This window comes from Sinohyriopsis cumingii, chromosome 19, assembly GCF_028554795.1.
Source record: "Sinohyriopsis cumingii isolate HCF-2022 chromosome 19, ASM2855479v2, whole genome shotgun sequence".
Classification (NCBI taxonomy): Eukaryota; Metazoa; Mollusca; class Bivalvia; order Unionida; family Unionidae; genus Sinohyriopsis; species Sinohyriopsis cumingii.
Window position 1 is genome coordinate 38405390 of NC_142979.1, and position 21781 is coordinate 38427170.

General features: G+C 36.4%; 1 protein-coding gene across 4 annotated transcripts in view; it reads left to right on the forward strand.

The window, feature by feature from the left end:
* Nucleotides 1–10403: 10403 nt before the first annotated feature.
* Nucleotides 10404–21781, forward strand: part of LOC149775522 (uncharacterized) — a 38558-nt gene continuing 27180 nt past the window's right edge. The window contains exons 1-3 of one of the 4 annotated variants that reach the window (XM_089943364.1): nucleotides 10404–10490; nucleotides 10943–11020; nucleotides 13437–13583. In XM_089943364.1, coding sequence (XP_089799490.1) covers nucleotides 10472–10490; nucleotides 10943–11020; nucleotides 13437–13583 — 244 coding nt within the window. In that variant the 5' untranslated portion in view covers nucleotides 10404–10471. Of the gene's footprint in view, nucleotides 10491–10942; nucleotides 11021–13436; nucleotides 13584–20562; nucleotides 20692–21781 lie in introns of those variants that run through there. The other 3 variants (XM_089943365.1, XM_089943366.1, XM_089943367.1) reach the window with 3 other exon arrangements.

Genomic DNA, 21781 nt, shown 5'->3' on the forward strand with positions numbered 1-21781 from the left:
CAGCCTTCAACGGAGCTGCCGAAAAAAATCCTTTCTACTTTCAACACTTTGGCGTGTCCAAAATCGAAGTCAGTCGCGATGGCAAGACCTTGTGTACCCGACCTTTCGAACCTGACTTTAAAAAGAAGAATTACTTGAGATCGTACTTGTCCTTGTACGAAGCCACCGGACAGTTAGGAACCAATACCAGTCACGGTATTACGTACGAGGATTATGCAGGAGGCTACGCTTTGTGGGCTTTCGATTTCACTCCAGACCAAGGCAGCGACGAGGGACATTTCCACCCTATAAAATCCGGCCAGATTCGTGTGGAAATTCAGTTTAAAGACCGAGACCCTGATGAAACGGTGAACGTCATCCTGTATGCAGAATTCGATAATACCATAGAAATCAACAGTTTGAGAGAAGTCATCCTAGATTACTAGAAACCATGGAAGACTGTTATCCCTCTTTACCTAGTGGAGAAACTTTTAGTGTTGCATTGTTGTTAAAAAATGTTAGAGTTGTTGTTGTTTAGTGTTAAGTGATTTTTGAATAAAAAATGTTGTGTTTTGAAAAAATTGTTTGATGTTATATTGTTGGATTATTGTTAAAAATGTTAGAGTTGTTGTTTAGTGTTAAGTGATCTTTGAATAAAAAATGTTGTGTTTTAAAAAAAATGCCTTTGTCTTTTGTTTAGCTATAAGAATGTTTGATTGATGCTCTTTCATTTCTTACTATCCCTCTCATGACACTCACTAAACGTTGCGACTCAAAAACCGTGTGGGGGATGTTTTCCTTCACGTCCGCGCTTTGACTTTAAGAACCGGGTTGTTTCCAGTCTAACCATCCATTGTCGACTCATCCTCCTAAGAAGATGTGCTCCAAACTAGCTAAACTCAACGAAGCCTACGTGAATTTGCATAGGGTCAGACACAGTCTGATACCGAAGCCAGAAGAAATAGAGAATGTGAGAATGTTAAAAATCACTGAAGACCTGATAGAAGAGCTCTTCAGAGAAGAAATGAACAGGGAAAAAGAAGAATGGACAGAGAAGTACAGACTTCAGAGACAGCAGCAACAACAACAACAAGAGCAGCAGCAGCAACCTGAAGCTGACAGAAGCTTTGTCGATTGTCGTATCGACACCAAAGAGTTCTTCTTCTCTTTCCGAAGAAGCAGACCTATCGCCAGAAAGTCTATCCTCAGAGGACATCGCATTCTTAGAAACTAAAAAGAATGCCATAGCAAACAAAAAAAACAGCCCTTTTCAGGGCTACCCAATACTCTAGAAAAGAAATAACAATCGATTTGCCAATGTGTGTAGGTAGAGTAGTGTGAAAATAAACACTAACTCTTTTTTAAAAAAATGTGAGGGTATGTGTTTGTGTGTTTGTGTTTGTAAGTGGTTAAGTAAGTTGGTATGGATAGTAGATTAAAATGATGTCTTTTTTTTTTTTGGTGTTTGAGGTGTAAATTTGGGGTTAGATTGGATTGCTTTGGGTATGTGGATAGTCTATTGAAGTGATTTGTAAAAAATTTTAAAATAGTGATGGGTAGCATAAAAAGTGAGTGAGTGCTTACTTTTAGGTCCACGCGTTGTTGTTTTTTGGTCATGATGTAGGTAAGATCAATTTTATGTTTTTAGGGGATGTTTTTTCTTTCACGTCCGCGCTTTCACTATAAATTGAAACTCGTTCGGCAGTCCAGCTACCCTTGTTGATTGATCAACACCAAAAATGAACACGAGACTGGAGAAACTGTTGGAACTTCATGTGCATCTGGAATATGCCAGGCGCATATTAAATGAACTGGCCGCGGAAGCCATTGTGGAGGAGGGAAGGATAAGAGAGGAGGAGGAAAGAAGAAACAAAGAAGAGGAAGAGAGAAGATATAAAGAAGAAGAGGAAAGAAGATACAAAGAGGAGGAGAGAAGATACAAAGAAGAGGAGGAGGAGGAAAAGGAGAGAAGAAGAAGAAATTTCAGAATCCCAGAGAGCGAAAATTGGGATTCTGAAGCGACATATCCTGCCTCTGCTCTCTCCCCCAAAAAGGTAAAAAGTAACTGGGGGACAAGATGTGTATGCGGCGCCAGGCCTGGAAGGTGCCACCATTAACCAGGTGTCCATGAAGTTCCAAACAAAAAAAACAGCCCTTTTCAGGGCTACACAATACTCTAGAAAAGAAATAACGATCGATTTGCCAATGTGTGTAGGTAGAGTAGTGTGATTATAAACACTAACTCTTTTTTAAGATAGTGTGAGGGTATGTGTTTGTGTGTTGGTGCTTGTAAGAGCTAAGGTATGTTTGTGGGAATAGTAGATTATGGGTTTCTTTATTGTTTCTTAGCGTAGGTGAAGAGTATAGTTAGGGTTCTGTAAGCGCTCACGTACGATTGTGTGGATAGTAGATTATGGATTAGTTTATTGTTCTTAGCGTATGTGGAGAGTATAGTTTGGGTTTTGTAACCGCTCACGTACGATTGTGTGGATAGTAGATTATGGATTTGTTTATCGTTTCTTAGCGTATGTGTTTGTGTGTTTGTGTTTGTGTGTTTGTGTTTGTGTGTTTGTGTTTGTGTTTGTACCCGCTCACGTACGATTGTGTGAATAGTAGATTATGGATTTGTTTATTGTTCTTAGCGTATGTGAAGAGTATAGTTTGGGTTTTGTAAGCGCTCACGTAAGATTGTGTGGATAGTAGATTATGGATTTTGTTTATTGTTTCTTAGCGTATGTGGAGAGTATAGTTTGGGTTTTTATTATATGAAATGAGAAAGTATAGTTTGGGTTTTATTATATGAAATGAAAAAGTAGGGGGATGTTTTCCTTCACGTCCGCGCTTTTCGTATAAGAACCCACAGTATTCGTCGTTCAAACCATTCTGCAAAGAATAAAAAAGAAGATGGCTTCTAACCAAATGGGCAAAATGGAAAAATTGCAAAACGTCCTCGACAATTTAGGAATGATAGAGCAAATGTTGGTTAACCTAAACGAGGATCACTATTCTTATAGTCCCCATCGAGTGAAGATGGAGATAAACAATTTACGAAAAATGAAGGTAATCATCAGTGATCTGTTGAAAGAAATAAAGGAGGAGAAGGAGGATGAAGAGGAAAGGATAAAGATGAGAGCATGGAATGAAAAAATTGAAAAAGAAGAAGAAAATGAAAAGAGGAAGAAAGAAGAGGAGGAAGAGAAGAAGAAAGAAGAGCAGGAGAAAAAAAAGAAAGAAAAGAAGAGAAAGAGTGTTGGAGATAAAATAAGAACTTGGTGGAGAAAAAGAAGAAACTAGAAGCAGAAGAAGAAGAAGAAAACCCAAAGGCCCTTTTCAGGGCCAGAGATATTTCTCGAAAAGAGATAGCCTTTCCATTGCCTACCCCTTTTTTAAATTTAAATTTAAATTTAAATTTAAATTTAAAAAAATTTAAAAAAAAAAAAAAAATCCCAAAAGCCCAAACTCTATTCCCCATGTTAATTTCCCTTGTCCCTAGACAGACCCAAACTCTATGTTAAATTCCCATTGTCCCTAAAGTGACCCACGATTTCTCTCCATGTTAAATTTCCATTGTCCCTAATCTGACCCAGGGGTCTTTTTAATGCTAAGTCCCATTGTCCCTAATGTGCCCCACTTTACTACTCTCATCTTTGATGTCAGTGAATATTAATTAGATCAGTATGCTGATGACGCTTTTATTCTTCTGATGGATCTCAACATTCTCTTAAAGCAACTATGAATATCTTGCAAGGCTTCTTTCTTCTTCTATTATCATAACTTAAATGTATCATAACAAAAACAAATGCTAATTGGATTGGAAACAAGAAATTTTCCAATGAAAGAATATGTCCCGGTATGGAAATAAACTGGTCTTCTTCTAACTTTACACTTCTTGGCATCGATTTTTCTCTAGACTTACAAAAATGGTGGAAATTAATTATAAGGAGAAACTAACAAAGTCAAAAGAATATTTGCAAGCTGGAGTCAAAGACATCTTTCAGAGGTAGGTAAAGTAATTGTTTTAAAAACTCTTGTTCTCCCCAGATTTATGCATCCTTTTTCAGCACTTACAAATACATCTATTAGGACAGAATCTTTTAGGAAAAGTAATAAGATTGAAATTTTCTCTAAATTATATTAAAAGTAATTTTCACTAAATTATATTGAAAATCATTTTCCACAAAAGTATATTGAGATTAATTTTATTTATTTCTGTACTATAACTTTACGGGCAAGTGTAAAAACCCATAAAATACATTTCTCTTGTATCCAAAGGTCAGCAATTTAGATCTGGTGGGAAGCTGCTAAATAGGAGAATTACTAAATCCATAATGGATAAGTAAGCTAGATAATTCACGCGTTTCCCGTGGGAAAGGACGATAGTCTTGTTCTGATTCAAGATGTGCGACCACAAGCACTGCGTATAAATTGAGAGCAGGCATACGCAGAAATAATTCGTTCATCTAGAGTCAGAACAGCTCTGTCTTTCCTTACAGGTAAGAATCATCTGTGTTCGTAAACTTCTTTAAAGAACATGCAATTTTTAATATTTGAGAGCTTAACTGTAAAGTTCATATTTTTTCAACATTTGTCTGAGTCCTTCTTTATTTATATTATAATGTAATGGAATGCTTAATCGTTTCAAAGAATTTATACGTATTTGTATTTCTGGTATGTTTTATTGGTAAAGACGAATTTTCTATCAACTTCATGTTTAAATTTAATTTGGAAATAAAAAATTCTTTAAGTAATAAAGAACAATGTTTAGTAACCTATTCCAAATTATTATTCTATTTTAAATTTAGTAAGACACATTTCTTCAAAATGGCTGTTGCATTAATCGCAACTATTGAATTTTATACTCCTTGACTATCATGAAGTTAATCGAGATTTAATTATCAGTATTATATTCTAAAAGGCAGAAATTATACAAATGTATGAAGTTGATAAGCTCGAAGGAAAACTGTAATCTTATATGTATTTCGTGAATTTTACATATAAGGGCTTTATATCAGTTATTTAAATAAAATTCATTCGTCGAGTCAGAACAGCTGTCTTTCATTACAGCGATTCCGTACCCCCGCTTGCCATATTCCCCAAGATTTAGCCGTATCAACACCGTTATGAGTGATGCTCCTTTGTTAAGAGAGCCTGAACTCTCTCTCTCTCTCTCTCTCTCTCTCTCTCTCTCTCTCTCTCTCTCTCTCTCTCTCTTTTACCATGGGCAAATTCATTCTCATAGCAAGAAATGAGAAGAAGATTATGATATACAAATTATTTTTCATAACACATCAACAAAGTTTGAAGCAGACCTCTATCTTACCTTATTTAAGTTGGTAAGGGGTGGAAAAGTAGAGAGAACTAAACGCGAGATACTAGTATCCCTGTAGAATGAGGGAGGATTAAATATGGTACACACTTATTCATTCATTATGCATATTAAGATAGGATAGGGAAAAGGATTACTGGATACCTAGGATGGCGCGAGGCAGGACCTATTCAATACAACTACGTTCAGAAATATGAACGATATTTGGAATTTAAGGAGGAGAAAATTAGACGAAATTGGTAAGCTCATTAAAACAGTTTTTTGGATAGATGTAATTGTGCCAGTATCGAATTGGAAAGATGATGCTCAAGGTCCAAATGAGTATTTCCCTGAGTTATTTTTAAATTTTGTTCCACCTAATAAGTTCCATCAATACAAATCCTGGAAAGATGCAGGCATTGAAGTTTGCAAACACAAAACTCGCTGAATTGTATTTACAAAGAATTATCTAAAAAGGCAAAGAGGCAACACGCTTATAAGCAAGAAACGTGGATAAAAGTATTATTATTATTATTATTATTATTAGGCTCGAATAAACAGTAACACAGAAAGAGTGAAAACAACAAGCGTTCTTTAAAATTTAATAAATAATTTATTTCCCTGGAAAAATTCTGTAAAAATGAAAATAATAGAAGAACTTACGGTTTCAAGAAACAAATCCAACAATAATCCAAGAATAATCCACGAATTAAATTGCAAAAGTCATAGTAATAAATGTTCTAATACTTTCAAGCTCGAATCCTGATGAAAGATCCAAGATGGATGACGATGACGCATGCTGTAGTCAGTACTGTGATTATCTACAGTTTCTTGTAGAAATATAAATAATGACACTCCGGTGTTGCAAAACCAATTTAATTTGTAAGCAATGTCTTTCCAAAACTTCTGTGTGAGCACTCCTCAAAATATATCCAGAGAAAAAAGAATTAATCCTTTTCAAATCCAACTGATCGGAAGAAAATTATAACTCAAAATCTGGACACAACAAAATAACTTGACATCAGTGTAAAAAGCCCAAAACTGAGAAATCTTTCTCTACACATCTCTATTAAAACTATAAAATGCGCAGTAATGGTTGCTAAAATTCTGAAACAAGGTCAGAATTTAGATCGACACCTAGTGTTTACAAAAAAGAATGATTCATGTCGACTGATTTTCTGGAAAATATCTCCAGTAAATACATTTACATTATAATAGCATATAATAGAATAAAATTTTTAAAACTGATATATAGCCTTTCGAAACTTTGTCATAAGGACACAAAGCTGATCTCTTTTAAGTTTAAATTAATTAGTTTACGAATTGTCACTAATATTCTTTTGAAAGCAATTAACATATTAGATGACGACAAATGCACTCTCTGTAAGAGTGAAAACGAACGTACTACAATATTACTTCAAAGTTTTGGTTCCATTTTACTAAACATTTTGCGTCTTGTTCTACAAATATTGTACATCTGTTAAATAAAATATTTTTAGGAAATAAACAATTTGAGTTTTGTGTAATCTCTTGCTTTTTGTCTAAATATTATACTGACACTTGCAGATTCAACATGAGAAAATCTTCCATTTTTGCTTTTAAGCAAATAGTTGAAATGCGTAAAAAAAATGAAAGATATACTGCTAAGTTAAATAAAAAGATGACCAATTTCTTCAGAAATGGGCATAAATCATGAACATGTAACTTGTATAATGCGGTAAACAGTAACCAATAGTGGTGTTTTAGTACATGCAGAGTAAATTAGGACATTCTATCGCTCTGTTTTTGTAAAGGATTCATTCTAATTGGGCAAATGGCTGTGTAACGTTGCCCTCATAATAAGAGGGGTGGTTAATTGGATTTGGCAGGCGTTATCAAGAGAATGACCTCCTTCGATGTTAGAGCCCGGTGGAAGTGGAAAAAGAATAGAATTTCAACAGAGAACTGAGCAAAAATACTGGGAAGAAATAAAGTAATACGAGCCCGAACCCACCGTAGACAAGAAAAATAAAATATTAATCAAAACAAATTAAATGTAGCAATTCCGATTCAATCTAAATTATGTCAAAATATTATAATAGCAGTGTCTAATTTGGATTTGTTCCATCATAATAACGATTAGTGAAAAGTGCTCAATGTCCACAACCGATTTGCATCACCTTCCTCCCTTGTCCGTGCGTGTATCAGCGTCTTCCTATTTCATCGACTTCTTATTCTCTAGGCTTCATCCCTTCCTGGACTTCCTAGTCCTTTATTCTGACCTCGTCTTTTTTTTCCCTTGGACTTCCATCTTTGTACTGTCCCGTCTCTCTCCCAGAAACCTGTTCCTTAAAGGACAAAATTACCGTTAAATCTCTGTATGTACCACATTCTACACGGACATAAAATCCCCTTACTTCGTAACTCAGAAGCATACGAGCTATTCACACACTGCGTAAGTTCTGACTTAATACGGTAGAAAATTACCCTCGCTTCACAGCGACAGGTCATAAATTACCACGTGAGTGTCTACCGAACATTACCGTATTCTTGTACATATGCAAAGGATGCACACGTTCTGGAAGAGAACAGCGTGTTCGATTACTATTGCATGAAATTCACAAATTCCAACTCACATGAGTCTCTAACCTACAAGAATATTTAAACAAATATCTTGGTTCTGAGCTTGAAATATATTTAACAAATTCTCCTTAAAAGTCTATCTCTCATCAAGAACGTTCTTCGAGTTTGCAAGAGCCGCTTTTTCTGTCTGTGTTAATGTTTGGCGCTGTGCAGGGGCAACAATGGTTCTCGCAAAGTGCGGGATGTGTGGCTACATCTATAGCGTGAAAATTGATCGGCTCTTAGCGGAAAGACATCCAAACGTCTTTCTCATATCCTTCTTCTGTTGGAATCTATATGTAAATATGTGAATATTAGACGTTTACGTCTATTTTAAACGTTGGTTCTGAGGAAGGACATAACTGATTCTGGGCAGGACATATTTGGCTATGCGCAGTGGTAAAAACTTATCGTGTTTTAGCAGCTGCAGTGTAAATCAGGCATTTTATAACCCTGTTATCAAAACGGGTTCCTTCTGATTAGGGAAATGGTTGCATTTATACACAGATATACTTTTATGTCTGTTTATAAGTTGGTTCTGGGCGGGGACATGACCATACAGCGTGTGAATAGCGTAGTTCTGAGCAGGAATATAAACTTATCCATAGCTTTGATTGGCTAATTAAGGTCACGTGATGTCAGTAGAAGTCTATAAATATTAATGCAGGCAGCACAGTGGCAAATAGCTGTCAGAGCGGCAACGTATGAGTAGAAAAGAATTCGGGCCTTATATTCAAATCCAATTGCAAACCAAACATCATTTATCACATAACCATTATTAACTTTAATACTATGAAATTCCAAAACCGAATCAAATTGTCTATGTGCAATTTTAAGGAGATTTATTACATGTTTGCCATAAAATGTAACGGCCTTGTCGCCATTAAATTCAGCTGCATTATAAGTATTATGTATTAATTCTTAATAAAGCTTCTTCTATCTCCCACCACACAGTTCCAGTATAATTGCACTAAAGTTAATTTTTACACGGACAGACAACACAACTACGTCAGAATGTGTTACAGCCAATCTAATAAATTCAGCTAATGTTATGCATATGAATAAAATAATATAATTAATTTCACCATAACATGGTGTATTATAACACTGTCTTCTGGCACAGACGTGTGCGAATATATTTTTTAACTTAAAATTAGCAGTCGGTTTTAATCATAACGCCACGATGTATGCAGTGTGGCAGATTATAGTGATGTTTAGTATTGGGACATCATACCGCAGACATACAGCGTCAAGTCCTACTCAGTCATTGTATCCTGACACTAGACATTTTTATAAAAGTATTTGGCGCGATTTGACCGGGGTTCAAGCCCCCGACCTTGCTACCAATCACGCCTTGAATGCAGGTATAGCTGCCCTTCATATCAGTTCAACTATTTGTGGAAAAAAATATAGACCAAGAAGTAACAAATAATCCAACTATTGTACTATTGGAATGGGTATTAAAAAAATGTAGCCGATTGTCTTCAAATTTTGCATAGATAAATGTACATCTAGCTACCAAATCTCCATACGAGTGTAGCTGTAAGAAAATTGATTTGTCAGAACGTGTGCCAGGAAAAAAAACTTTTTGCCATTTTTAAAGCTGTTTTGAGAGATTAGAAGCTTGGAATAATTAAAACCTTAATGACAAAAAAAACTACCAGCTGATTAGAATGAAACTGCTCTTATGTTGGCTTGTTAGACATACAAAAGTCGCAATCGGTAATATTTTACCGCAAAGATTGAACCTCAAACAGATGAATTGTGAGGGAGATAAATTTTGTGACAACTGTAAGGCGTAAGGTGGCGCTATACAGTTTCGTATTTTGCATAGGTTAGGATTTTAAAGAGAAAGAATTTGCCCGGCTCTCCTCACTGGTTTTACTGGCTATTTAATAAAAGACCTTGTATACCTTAGGTATAATGCAAAGAACTTTTAATTCCCTTTATTTTGGTGTATGATTGATGGGTGTACTATGGGTTATAGAGTATACAGCTTGGCCGTACTTCAAATGTGCATCTTTCAAAAAAGTGCTAGCTCTACTTGGACATTTTCACTTCCTGAACTTCAGAGGTCAATTATATAAAAAAGAGCCGATAACTTTTTTTACATTTTATATATTTGGTAATTCATTCATTGCACTTTCAGAAGCTGGTATTGTCTAGTCTGGCAAAATTCATTTTCCCTATTTTAATAGCTGCTATGTATAGTGCACTTTAGACTAATTCAGACTGATTTTTTAACACAAGGGAGCAGTCATTTTAGTTAGCAGTGTACTTAAATCATGTAAAATTTCCAAAAGTACAATATCCAAAAGAAATATCCACATTACATTAATGTAGCATAGAGATATGCCAACATTCTCTCCACTGTGCATGTTTTAAATGCGAACTACTTCACCTTACATACGTCACTCTCTCAAAAGTGCATATTATCTGGTGAGCGCCACCTAACATGAACAAAGATGGATCGATAAGTCTGCAACGTTACAAGTATGACGTCATGATTTTGATTCCATGTAAACAAAATGACGTTACTGAATTGTCGATTTACTACTTCAAGGTCATTATTCATTATGTATCAATATGGACAACAGAGTTTCAGGTATGTAAAGCAACCTTTACTATATGAACAATGACAGGAATAACTTCAAAAGCTACTCGATGCAAACAATGTCGCTTTTTCTGACACGGGGAAGTAATTTTGAGGGTTTTTGTAAAACTGGTCTATAAGGATTATATAGACTTTGTATTACATATGGACTGACAGGATATAATTCTAGAAGTAATCACTATAGGAAAGGTAAATAATTCATTAGTTTGTTATATTATTTCGTATAGCCTTTTAACAAACGGATGGCATATTAACACGTAAAGTAAACCCTTTGACGAACAGTTCTCGAGTTTTCTTCTTATAATTATTTAGTATGGCGTGAAAGGGGAAAAGTTATGTGGCAAACTTTATATATTTGCCCGCCTTTGTCATCATCAATTTCATCATCAAGGCAGCAATAGTAAAAATGGTGTTTCTATTATTATTATTATTATTATTTCAAGATAATTCATTGGAGACAAGGGGCTGTTGCATGTTTCGACGCAAGTCAACGAAGAAGAGGATAATAGATGAGCTGCTAGGTAATCAGTGTTGTAGACTTTAACTAGATAACTAAAAAAAATAATAGATAAATACATTTTCTGATATGTTAATTACGTCCACGTTAATTTTTTCTGCCTCTACCGCCCTACTTCTAGTTGAAAAAACAAGCAGGCTGAATGTTTCGTTTTGGAGCAGTTTCCTAACCTAATAAAGAATGGAAATTTTATAGGTGACAACCTGATTGTTCTTGGAGATTCCAACTTTAATTCTGACTGTCCTGAAAACCCATGCACATAAAAACTCCTAGATTCTATTTACATTTAGAAACTGAAATAATCAGTTAGCCAACCCACCCATAAACATGGTCACATCTTAGACTGGATTCTTCATAGACTTGAGAATATTCTCCAGTCCTGATTAATGGCCCACGGACTTGCATCAGAAAACCTCTGCGTCATATACCAGCTCTGTTTGCTACTAAGAAAAATCTCCGTATGATGAATTAACTTAACTGATGCAAGACATCCAAGTAAACCTTACAACTTCTTTACCTCCTACAGCAGTAAAACATGATGAATGCTTGCGTTTATTTTGGCTTGACAGATTATTCTGAAGTGCAGAGTATCAATTTAAACGTATTTTCCATGGTATAGTAGTGTTAGGGATTAGCTTCTCATTGCTAAAAGAGTAAGCCATAAAGCTGAGAGGATTTGGCTTTCCGCCAGCCTCACGTTTCAGAAGCAGATATATGAAGCTGCTAAGAAGAATGTCACATATTCCAACCAGCAAAATTAGCACTAAGATCACGGAAAGTTCCAGCTGCAAAGAGCTCTTTGATATTAAGAATAAGCTAATGTCAAGAAATAAATGTACATCACCTACAACCCATTCTGTCCGGTCGACCTTCCGAACCTGTTTGCAAATGTTGCAATAAAAGTAATATAAATGTTAAAATCAGGCCACTATGAACACTATCAAACAGAAATACATATAAATTAACCCAATATTTCTACTGATTTCTCTTGCAAATCGTGCTTTCTTATATAAAGAGCTATCGATGTGATATGATGTGATTTTGATTTTTAACGTAGCTTTAACAATTTTTCAGTCATATCGCTACGATGTCTGCAATGTGGCAGTTTATAGTGATGTCTAGCACTGGGGCATCATGCCGCAGACATGTAGCATGATGCCCCACCCAGTCACATTATCCTGACACCGGGTCGACCAGTCCTAACACTAACCTCTTAATGCTGAGCGCCAAGCGAGGCAGCTGTTAGTACCATTTTTGTAAGTCTTTGGTATGACTCGGCCGGGGATCGAACCCACGACCTCCCGCATCCGAGGCGGACGCTCTAACCACTAGTCCACCGGAGCGGTAAGAGCTATCGATGAGTAAATTTATATTATATCGAACTCCGCTATCATTAATTTATTTTTATATATACTGTTATCGCTGAATTGTTGTTATTTGAGTAAATTTCGAACAAGAGAACCAACTTATTTTCATTTTAACATTTGAAACATTTGAAAATATTTAATTTGAAGCACATATTAAATACATTAAACATTGATTTCTGAACATATATTTTATATTAATAGATATAATAATATTTCCATATAGCCAGTGATAGCAAAGTTACTTCAAGATAGCATTATATGTATTGTTCTAGAATGGTATTATATTCAGTAAATTGGCAAATGACATCAAAAGTGCTTTAATTAGGGCAATGTTGGTCAAACGGGTTTGGCCAGTTCATGGTCAGATCATCCCATTATTGATATTTTCAGTTAAATTAATTAAGTACGCAATGATCAAACAAACTAATAAAAAGACGCTACTATTTTAAGTTAAGATGGTGTCCGAGGGTAAACTCAAAGGATACCAACGTAAACAGATGAGGAAGTGCCTTGGACGGTTGATTGATATTATTATTATTATTAGTAGTAGTAGTAGTAGATGAGATATGATGTAATAATAAATTACCCATGTCGCTATATGTCATGAAAAGATATGCCTTTCGCGTCAGGTAGTGCACGACTATTTTTTAACTCATTCAAGTAATTCAATTTTGTTTATTTCATTTTCAATTGTGATACATTGCACAGGTTTTAGAACGTAAAATGTATCCTTGATATATTGAAATTCTGTACAGAGTTGGTGCAATACTGGAAGTTATCTCTTAAATATTTTGAGCGAAACTGTTTAAAGATTTATTTCTTGGAGTCCCTGTTCCTGTTGTTGATTCTTGGGGATTCTTCTTTTTTTTATATATTTCGCTATAAAACTGTACAAGAGACAAACTATTTCTACCTCTCAGTTAAAAATATTTTTTTTTTCAATTTTATGCAACTTGTCCATTAGAAGTACATATAGATTTTAAAAAAAAAGGAAAACATAAAATATGCTGCTCGTAAATGTAGACAACGTTGAACCCTATGTCGTCATTGCAGCCACCAATCAGCAATTGTCTGGTGCTATAGCCGCCTGCAGCCAGACAAATACCAGTCTTTTCGAAAGAGTGGAAACCAAGAAGAAAGAATGCCAGGACCTGAAGCGAAAGCTACAAAACCTTAAAGAAGAACTGAATTCAAAGAATGGTACATATTTGGTTTTGAGAAATATATCTTTTTTAGACATGTCTGTCAGTCGGTTCTCCTTGTACTCTGAACTCAATATACCCAAAATAAGAGAATGATCTTGTAGGGTATCATATTGTATGAGGAACAGAAGATGGCAGCGAAGGTTTCAAAAGACACTGGGGGAGGGAGGAGTCCAAAGGTCACATTTTATCAGGTTATAAGTTTAACTCCATCAGCGCAGTTAGAGCAAATGTGATCATATTTAACATGACAGTTTAAGAGTATGATGAAATTATAGTTAAGGTTCAGTTATTTCTAAATCCTAGAAATATACATTTTCAGCGAAAGTGGTGTATCTTTCAACTGCACACATAAACAGAAGGTAAATACTATGTCGTCTACATTAAGTATTTATAATTTCTAGTTCTAATACCCACCGTTCCATAAAAAATGAATAAAAACAGAAAGAGTACAAATATGCCCTTGAATGTGAAACATGCACAGAAAGTAGCTTGGAGAATTGTAACTTAATTGAACAAATTAATGAAACAAGAGTTGACACATGAATATGGAAACCTTATTAGTAAAGAAACTCCTGCTTTGTTTCAAACACGAAGTTGACAGTAAAGGGGACCCACTAGCGACAATCGGATTAGAAACTATAAACTAATGAATTATTTCACTAAGTGTGCATTTGGTTTTACATCCTTCAGGCCTTTTGTTTTTAAATTCAAATAGGGGGTACAAACTGCCAGGGTTGGAAAATACTGGACATAATTAATTATTCTAATTAATTGTCTTACTTCAACAGAATATGTTTATAATGTCCGTTGAACACAGTTTGTCAGATAATATGGTCTGTGACGGTTCCGTTGTGGTTGATGGATGGTTGCCGGTGTTTCATTTGTAATATTTATGTAGGATCTATCCAATGGTACTGAGCTAGCGTCTCGAAGAGTTCGTTCCTTTCAATGATGTTGGATCCGTTTGGGATCAATCTCAGGGGGCTAGCCATTGAAACAGTTTCAGTCCCCAGTTATTTTGGTGTGTATCTGCATTTTTCATATATTGTTGCTATTACTCTTTGTCACACTCACGAGTTTGAACTAATCTGCATCGCGACAGACCACTCTTCCAGATGTAGTTATTCTTAATTGTTCGTCCATGAGTTTGCCGTTCCTTCTTTTTTACCTGATTTAGTGTCCAAGAACAAACACTGTGTTCATTGAAAGCTTTAATTTTGCGTTCTGTTTTAGACTTTTTTTGTATTGTCCGTCATTTACGTTAATTTTGCTGTAGTCATATTTCTGTCAGTTATTTTGGTCTTGCTAATCTAATGTAGATCTAATTGGTCTAATCGCCATGTATGGGTGTGGTAATATCCCCAGGGTATAGTGTTAATATGAAACCTGTTAGCTTCAAACATGGTCTCAATTTCCATAGGATCATAGATGCACGAATGTGTGAATTCTTCATCTCTGGCAAATTTTGGAAAGTCATTAGAGTTAAATGGTGGTCAGATTTCCAGTTGATTTGGAATATTATAGTTAGCAAATATTGTTTTAATCTTCCTCTTTTTACTTTAAATCTGTAGTAAGGATGTTTTCATCTTCTAATTATCTTGTTCTTTTGTAAATTACAAGCAGATTGAAATGTCCATTTTGGTTTGTTACTCCAAAATCTAATTTTACAATGTTCCATGACTTGCCCGGTATATTACTTGGTTTTAACGTTTCTTGTTGATACACTTTCGTCAGCACTTGGCATTCGAACACTGGCTGTTGATCATGTCTACCATGTTGTTTATTGTTTGAAAACAAATACTTTTCTCCGAGCATTCAATAGGTTTTAGTCATTCTTTAGTGTCCAAGGCTGTGAGAAGATCTGATGACATTCATTGTAAACTCTGTGAATGACAATCTGATTTAAAATGAAGATCAATCCCTTCATAATTCGGAAATCGTTTATAAAGGTGCAAAATCATGGTCGGTCGTATGGAGTTCCTATTCACCTACAACGATACTCTCCTTTACTTTTGTATGTGCCTATTCTGCTCGGTCTCCTTCTTCATTCTCTTAAGGACGAAGTGTTATTATTACAACATACTTGATGACTTTTTGTCTCTGCCGTCCTTACCAGTTTTTGGCAGCGGATTCTTAGTGAAATAAGTCCATAGCATCTTCGTTATCTCTACCAGGTTTATATACTAATATATAGTCAGCATCATGCATGTTTATCAACCCACTTTTAAAATCCTGGATAAAATTTAGATGTAATTTATAAAAAAAATAGTCTCGATTAATGAACCTTGATCATCTTGAATTTGGCTGTTCCAGAAGGTTGGTGCTGAATCGGTTCGGTCTGGTTGTATCTCTTTGCTATGTCTTTCACTGTTCAACTGGTAAAATATACAGGTTGAAATTCTTTGTCAGTTTCTTGAAGTAGTCAGTCACGCAGACAGTCCTTTGTTAAAGCTGGACTCAATTCTCTCAGCTATGGGGTCTGGCTGGATTAAAGCAGGTTATTATTGATTTCATTTGTAATGTAGTCTATCAGCTTCTCAAGTACTGCGTATTCATTCTGTCCCCATTTGAACTTAGTTTCTTTTATTGTTAGCTGGATAAATGTCTAATTATGATTTAAAAAACTGAGACAACTTCTTTTGATCCTGATGGATCGCATTCTTTGACTGCATATACTTTTCTGGTGGCGGTTGTAATGCAATCTTCATAAAAAGACCTATAATTCGTTGAACCAGTAGTAATATTTAATAATTTCTTTCGCATTAAATAGACATTTGCCACGACTGAAGAGGACTCACATTTGATGCTATATGTACGAAGGCTCCTAGTGTTTTATTATGCTCTTCTAGATTTTGTCTCCAATAAGAATATCATCCCGTTGTGTACATTGTTTTATCAAAGAAATTTTGTGATGATTTTTCTCCAAGCACTAGACCTTTTGGTCTCATGCTGCCCCATGATGTTCTGAAGGTAACAATATCTCGATATATTGGTTTAGTTTGAGATTATGAAACCCTTGATTAAAGTCAAATTTGCAGATAACCTTGCACTCGTAGAATTTATACATGAAGTTCTAACTACATCTGACTTATTCATTCTCCTCATATTCGTATATCTATCAGGTATTCATAGATCCAAACTATCTTTGATTATGTGTGGTTCAAACGTTCTTTTGGATGCTTGCTATAAATGAAGAACAGCAAGTTACTTGTCTGCCTTCAGGTTGTGATTTATAAATGTCGTCTTTTATATCTTATTCAATGCAAATTTTGAGGATGTCTGAAGTAATAAGCAATTGTGCCTCGTTATTGGCCTGTGATTTTCACTTAAGTTTTATATATTTATTCATTTCTGACACCTATTATCCTGTCAGTGCCATTGAAAACTTGAACAAACACGTTTTAGAGAGCTAGGATCTGGCTCTCTAGTGTCTTTTTCTTTACCTGTTCTTATGCTTTATTCCTATATACAAACCCGCCGGCGACCTTGCACACAAGCCAGAAGGCAAGTTCTCTGGCTGTACGAAGCTCCTCCCGAATTTACATAAAAATAACTCCACTTGGTCCTCTACCCAAACCGCTAAATCGACACTAGCCTTTAGATGTGACTACCGGGCGTTGGGGTTTGATCAGAGCAACTAAATACTATATATCCAGCTTAACATGTACCTGCTGCCCAAGGCATTTAACAGGCTCGAAAAGGACTTAATCATGCTCATGAATAAATATGACTTAGACAAGGGCAAGCTCTGCCACCTGGTAGTCGACTTAATGTCCATAACCCGGAATATTGATGGGTTCTGTCCATTTGATAAAACCCTTCGATCTAGACGTGGCATGTAAGTCCTTGAACTACCATCTTGTCGAGATTCTCTTGCAAAAAAAAAAACAAGTGCGGAAGACAATGTACCGAGAGTGGCACATACCGTACTTAAGTTAAGTGCCAACCAGCTTGTACTGAAGGATATAATGTAAGAGGTCGCAAGAAAACTTGTTTCAATTATTAAACACGCCAAGGTTTTCGCGAAGTTTGCCGAGAAAATCTTGAGGATGTAAAATAGTGTAGCAGACGTAGATTTTTGGCAAGCACGGGGATGGAGAGAAACCTTCTTGGCATAATAAAGAATGTTTTGCAGCATAGTCGCGTTTTCGCTGAAGTCCCTGTCCACGTCTAGTTCAAGACTGTCTATCCTGGCACAAATATCACCCAAGAGGGTTGCCAATATATCTGGGCTAATTTGGCCGTAGCATCGATCCCCCAAATTGGAGTGACATGCTGCTGCATTATGGCGACAAAGGACAAAGGCCAAAACGTTGCTGGACCTCTACCTGAAGTGGATTTAACGGGAAGTAACAAGAAAAGAAGATTGGTCGGCCATAAGTGGGAAAAATTCTCGATAAATGTCAATCGCGTAAGGGAATAGTTTGGGTGGTCCCTGCCGAATCAAGTTGAGTCACTTAAGGTGCGAGCGCTTGCCCTTCAAACTTCCAGTGACCGCGGCCAAAATCCCGTGCCATCTACTCAACAGCACAGGGGCAGTATTCCCACGATCTCTTCCAAGACATACAGGACCTCTCCCTCCACATGAGGGCCGCAGCGTTGGCGACCTGCAGTACTACTTGTCAAAGGCCAGATGCCAGAGATCCAAACCGTGTTCATCAACAATGGCGTGATGACAGACTCGCTATATCAATGGCAAGGATGTCGAGGCCCTCCTGGACAACGTAATTGGCTTCTACATCGATGAATACACCCACAACGCAGGACCTGCAATGATCACAAATAATGCCAGAGACCACAACTGCAAGGCCAAATTTAACATGTAAAAAAAGTTCAGCAATGTGGCCGGGGACGTCAAAACGACCACAACAGACGCCAACCACCATAACTTCAGCCTGGGGATTGCGTTATGTAAATGGATTGGGATGGACGGCAATTTTACCTGAGTCCTCCCACTAGCTCATCTGTTTGATTTTTGCTTGTGCACGATGTCCCGTTGGGCGCGATGCTCACGGTGGCAAGTTCTCTGCAAAATATAACGGCGCACCGCTAGCGTGGTTGACCGTGCTGATGGCGTCATGAGTGTTGTGTTTATGGGAAAGGTGGTGGAAGTGGCATGGTGGGAGTGACCCTATTGTCCAAAATCGTCGAACCACCACCATTACGGTCCGTGTGTAATTGTGTGCCTGGACTATGACTTGCTCTCCATGAGATCGATGATAGTCACCAAACGTTTAATAGGACTAAAACGATTGATAGGCACCAAATGTGTCCCATGGGTGGGACAAAATAGATATTTCACTACTACTCTTATAGGAAAAGCTGCTATGGAATCTGCGTTTAGTTTCGTGACTAGAAAGTTTGTATATCCCTTAGAGTGTATACTATACGTGTGGTGGATCCCCACCTTTTATTTCTTGGTTGTCATTCGTAAAGTGATTCACGTGAAGACTTGATTTAGTAGAAAAAAATTCTAGGTCAGTCCTGTGTGATGTCACAAATGGAATCATATTGTCATACAAATGTTTCTAGAGCATGCTTCCACATAAAAAGATAGGAAAAAAGTGCAACGAAATCCTTACAGTCATCAATGGGGTAAATTTTGCTACAGGGTTTGCTAGATACCTGGGACGGTATGATACCGGGTCATCAGAGAAATTACTGGATCAATAACAAACCGTGAAATTAATATTACGTTGCCTGTAGACAAACTTTCTTTCTCAGAAAACACGGATTTCAAGCATTACAAATTATGTAGTTTTGTTGGTTTTAACGGCACTTTTAACACATTATTAGCTATATCATAAACAGGAAATAGATTATTGGCTATATCATGCATAGGAATAGGAATCGAGTACCTGTCTGAAGAACATAACGAGATAGCCGACCCCAGCTTGAGCAGGTATCGAACGTCCGTCACTCATGGAACACGAGTGCGACACTCATCCAACTGAGTCCACACGGCTCTCATGATCGATATTAGAAACGGGGTATAAATAAGATGTGGCATATATATATATATATATATATATATATATATATATATATATATATATATATATATATAACGTCTAATATATGGTCTGAAAAGTGTATAATGACGAAATGTTATTTTTTTAATAGTTTCAGAAATTTTTTATGAGATGTCTTGATGGATTAACTTGTTCAAAGCTCTACTGAAGCCCCCTCGATTGGTAACAAAAATCAATAAAGAATTTTACCAGATACCAGAATGCCGAATTTCTTACGAAGTCAAGAGAACAAAACTATATTTTGAGACGATTCCAGATTTAGCTGGAGTAAAAACTGTGTCTTTCAATATCTTGATGACTGCCATACAATTTCACGATATCAGTATGAAAAATTAAATATTAAATGTTAGTAGGGATCTAAAACAACTAATTTAAAAGTTCACATCCTTGATCGAGTGGGGGAAAAAACAACAGAATAATGACAACAAACCCGAACTCAAAATAAGCAATGCTAAATTTGGTTGTTGTTGTTGTTGTTGGGTTTAACGCCATTTTTCAGCACGCGATTGGCTATACATGGCGGCCAGTATTAATGGTGGAGGAAGAACCCGGGAAAACCCGGGAAAGAACCACCGACCCACGAGAAGCTACTGGCAAGCTTTCTCACATACCCACATTAGCCGAATCCGAGACTCGAACCCACGCAGAGCTAAATTTGGCTTAATGTCGTTGTTTTACCCTTTATTTCCAAGAACCTGACGACAATACTGTTGTAAATGAAAGGTTATATAGAACACACCAAAACCAAACATAATTTTCCTCTAATTATAGGAAGGACGACACATTCGCGAGACTAAGATCACACTTGTAGGTGTAGCCACTGTTATAGTGAGCATAACTATTATATATGTTTTATGAGTTGTTTTGCCATTGGATGTTTACACAGCCTGCTATCCTGTGCACTGCTATGTGTATTGGCATGTGCACTGCATATTGGCGCGTATGTTGCATGTGCTAAACACTGGAGGGTTTTGCAACTGCTCGCCATGGAGACTTCTGGTAGACTGCGTTAAGAGGAGGATAGGGCGGGATTAGCAATGCGCGCCAATATGCAATGCACGTGTTATTATGGTGGGCACTTATTCTTTCACTCACTCTACCTTCTGACTTATACATACACATGCTACTTGAGACGATCGCCACAAAAGTTATTATACCACACATAGTAATGCACAGTCCAGCAGGCTGTACACCGTAAACATACAATGGCAAGACAACACATACAATAGACACAACATTTATGTTCAACATAACACTGGCTGGTTTTTCTTACTTTCACATTGGTATAGTTTATATGTGGGCAATTTAAAGCGTTGGTCGACATGTCATGCTAAATACCACCAAACAGGACACAAGCACCTAATACGCATTAGTATTTAATTCTATAATTACTAAACACTTCCAGATGAGAATATTTCGAGAAACCTTTCTAATACGAAATTTTACGAAACTACTCCTTGAATACGGTATAGTATGAGGCCTTTATCTTTTTGGATAATTACTCTAGTTTGAGATATACCTTCTCGACACCGATTCCCCGACAAAGAAAAACATCTCACAAAAATATATCATATATATAAACGGAGACGAAATAAAAGTTGCTAGTCACGTGACGGCAATACAAGTTGCCTGTCAAACGCATATTTTCGGACACAACACAAATAGCACATATCCTGAATGTATTACATGTACATGTTTCAAACACAAAACAAATAGCATATAGCCTAACCTTGTTATACGTATGCTCTTTAGAAACGATACAAATAGCACATAACAGCATGTTACATATACATTTCTCAAATAGTGTACAAATAACAAGTATATCAAGATTGTTACATGTACATTTTTCAGACACAATACAAACATCACATAGCTTACATGTACATTTTGCAGACACGATACAAATAGCACGTAGTCTAAGCTTGTTACACGTATATTTTTGGGACACTACAAAAAGTGCTATAAAACAACGCCATATATACATTTTTTAAAGTAAATATGAGCATCAGTGTGTGGGTTTAATAACATTTATTGGGGATTCTTTTGGCGGGTGGGTGGGTAATAAAATTGTGGTAGACATCATAAAGAAATGATTTTCACTGCATCGAATATGATTGACTTCCGTAATGTAAGCAGGAGGTAGATGCGCCTCTCTTCACAC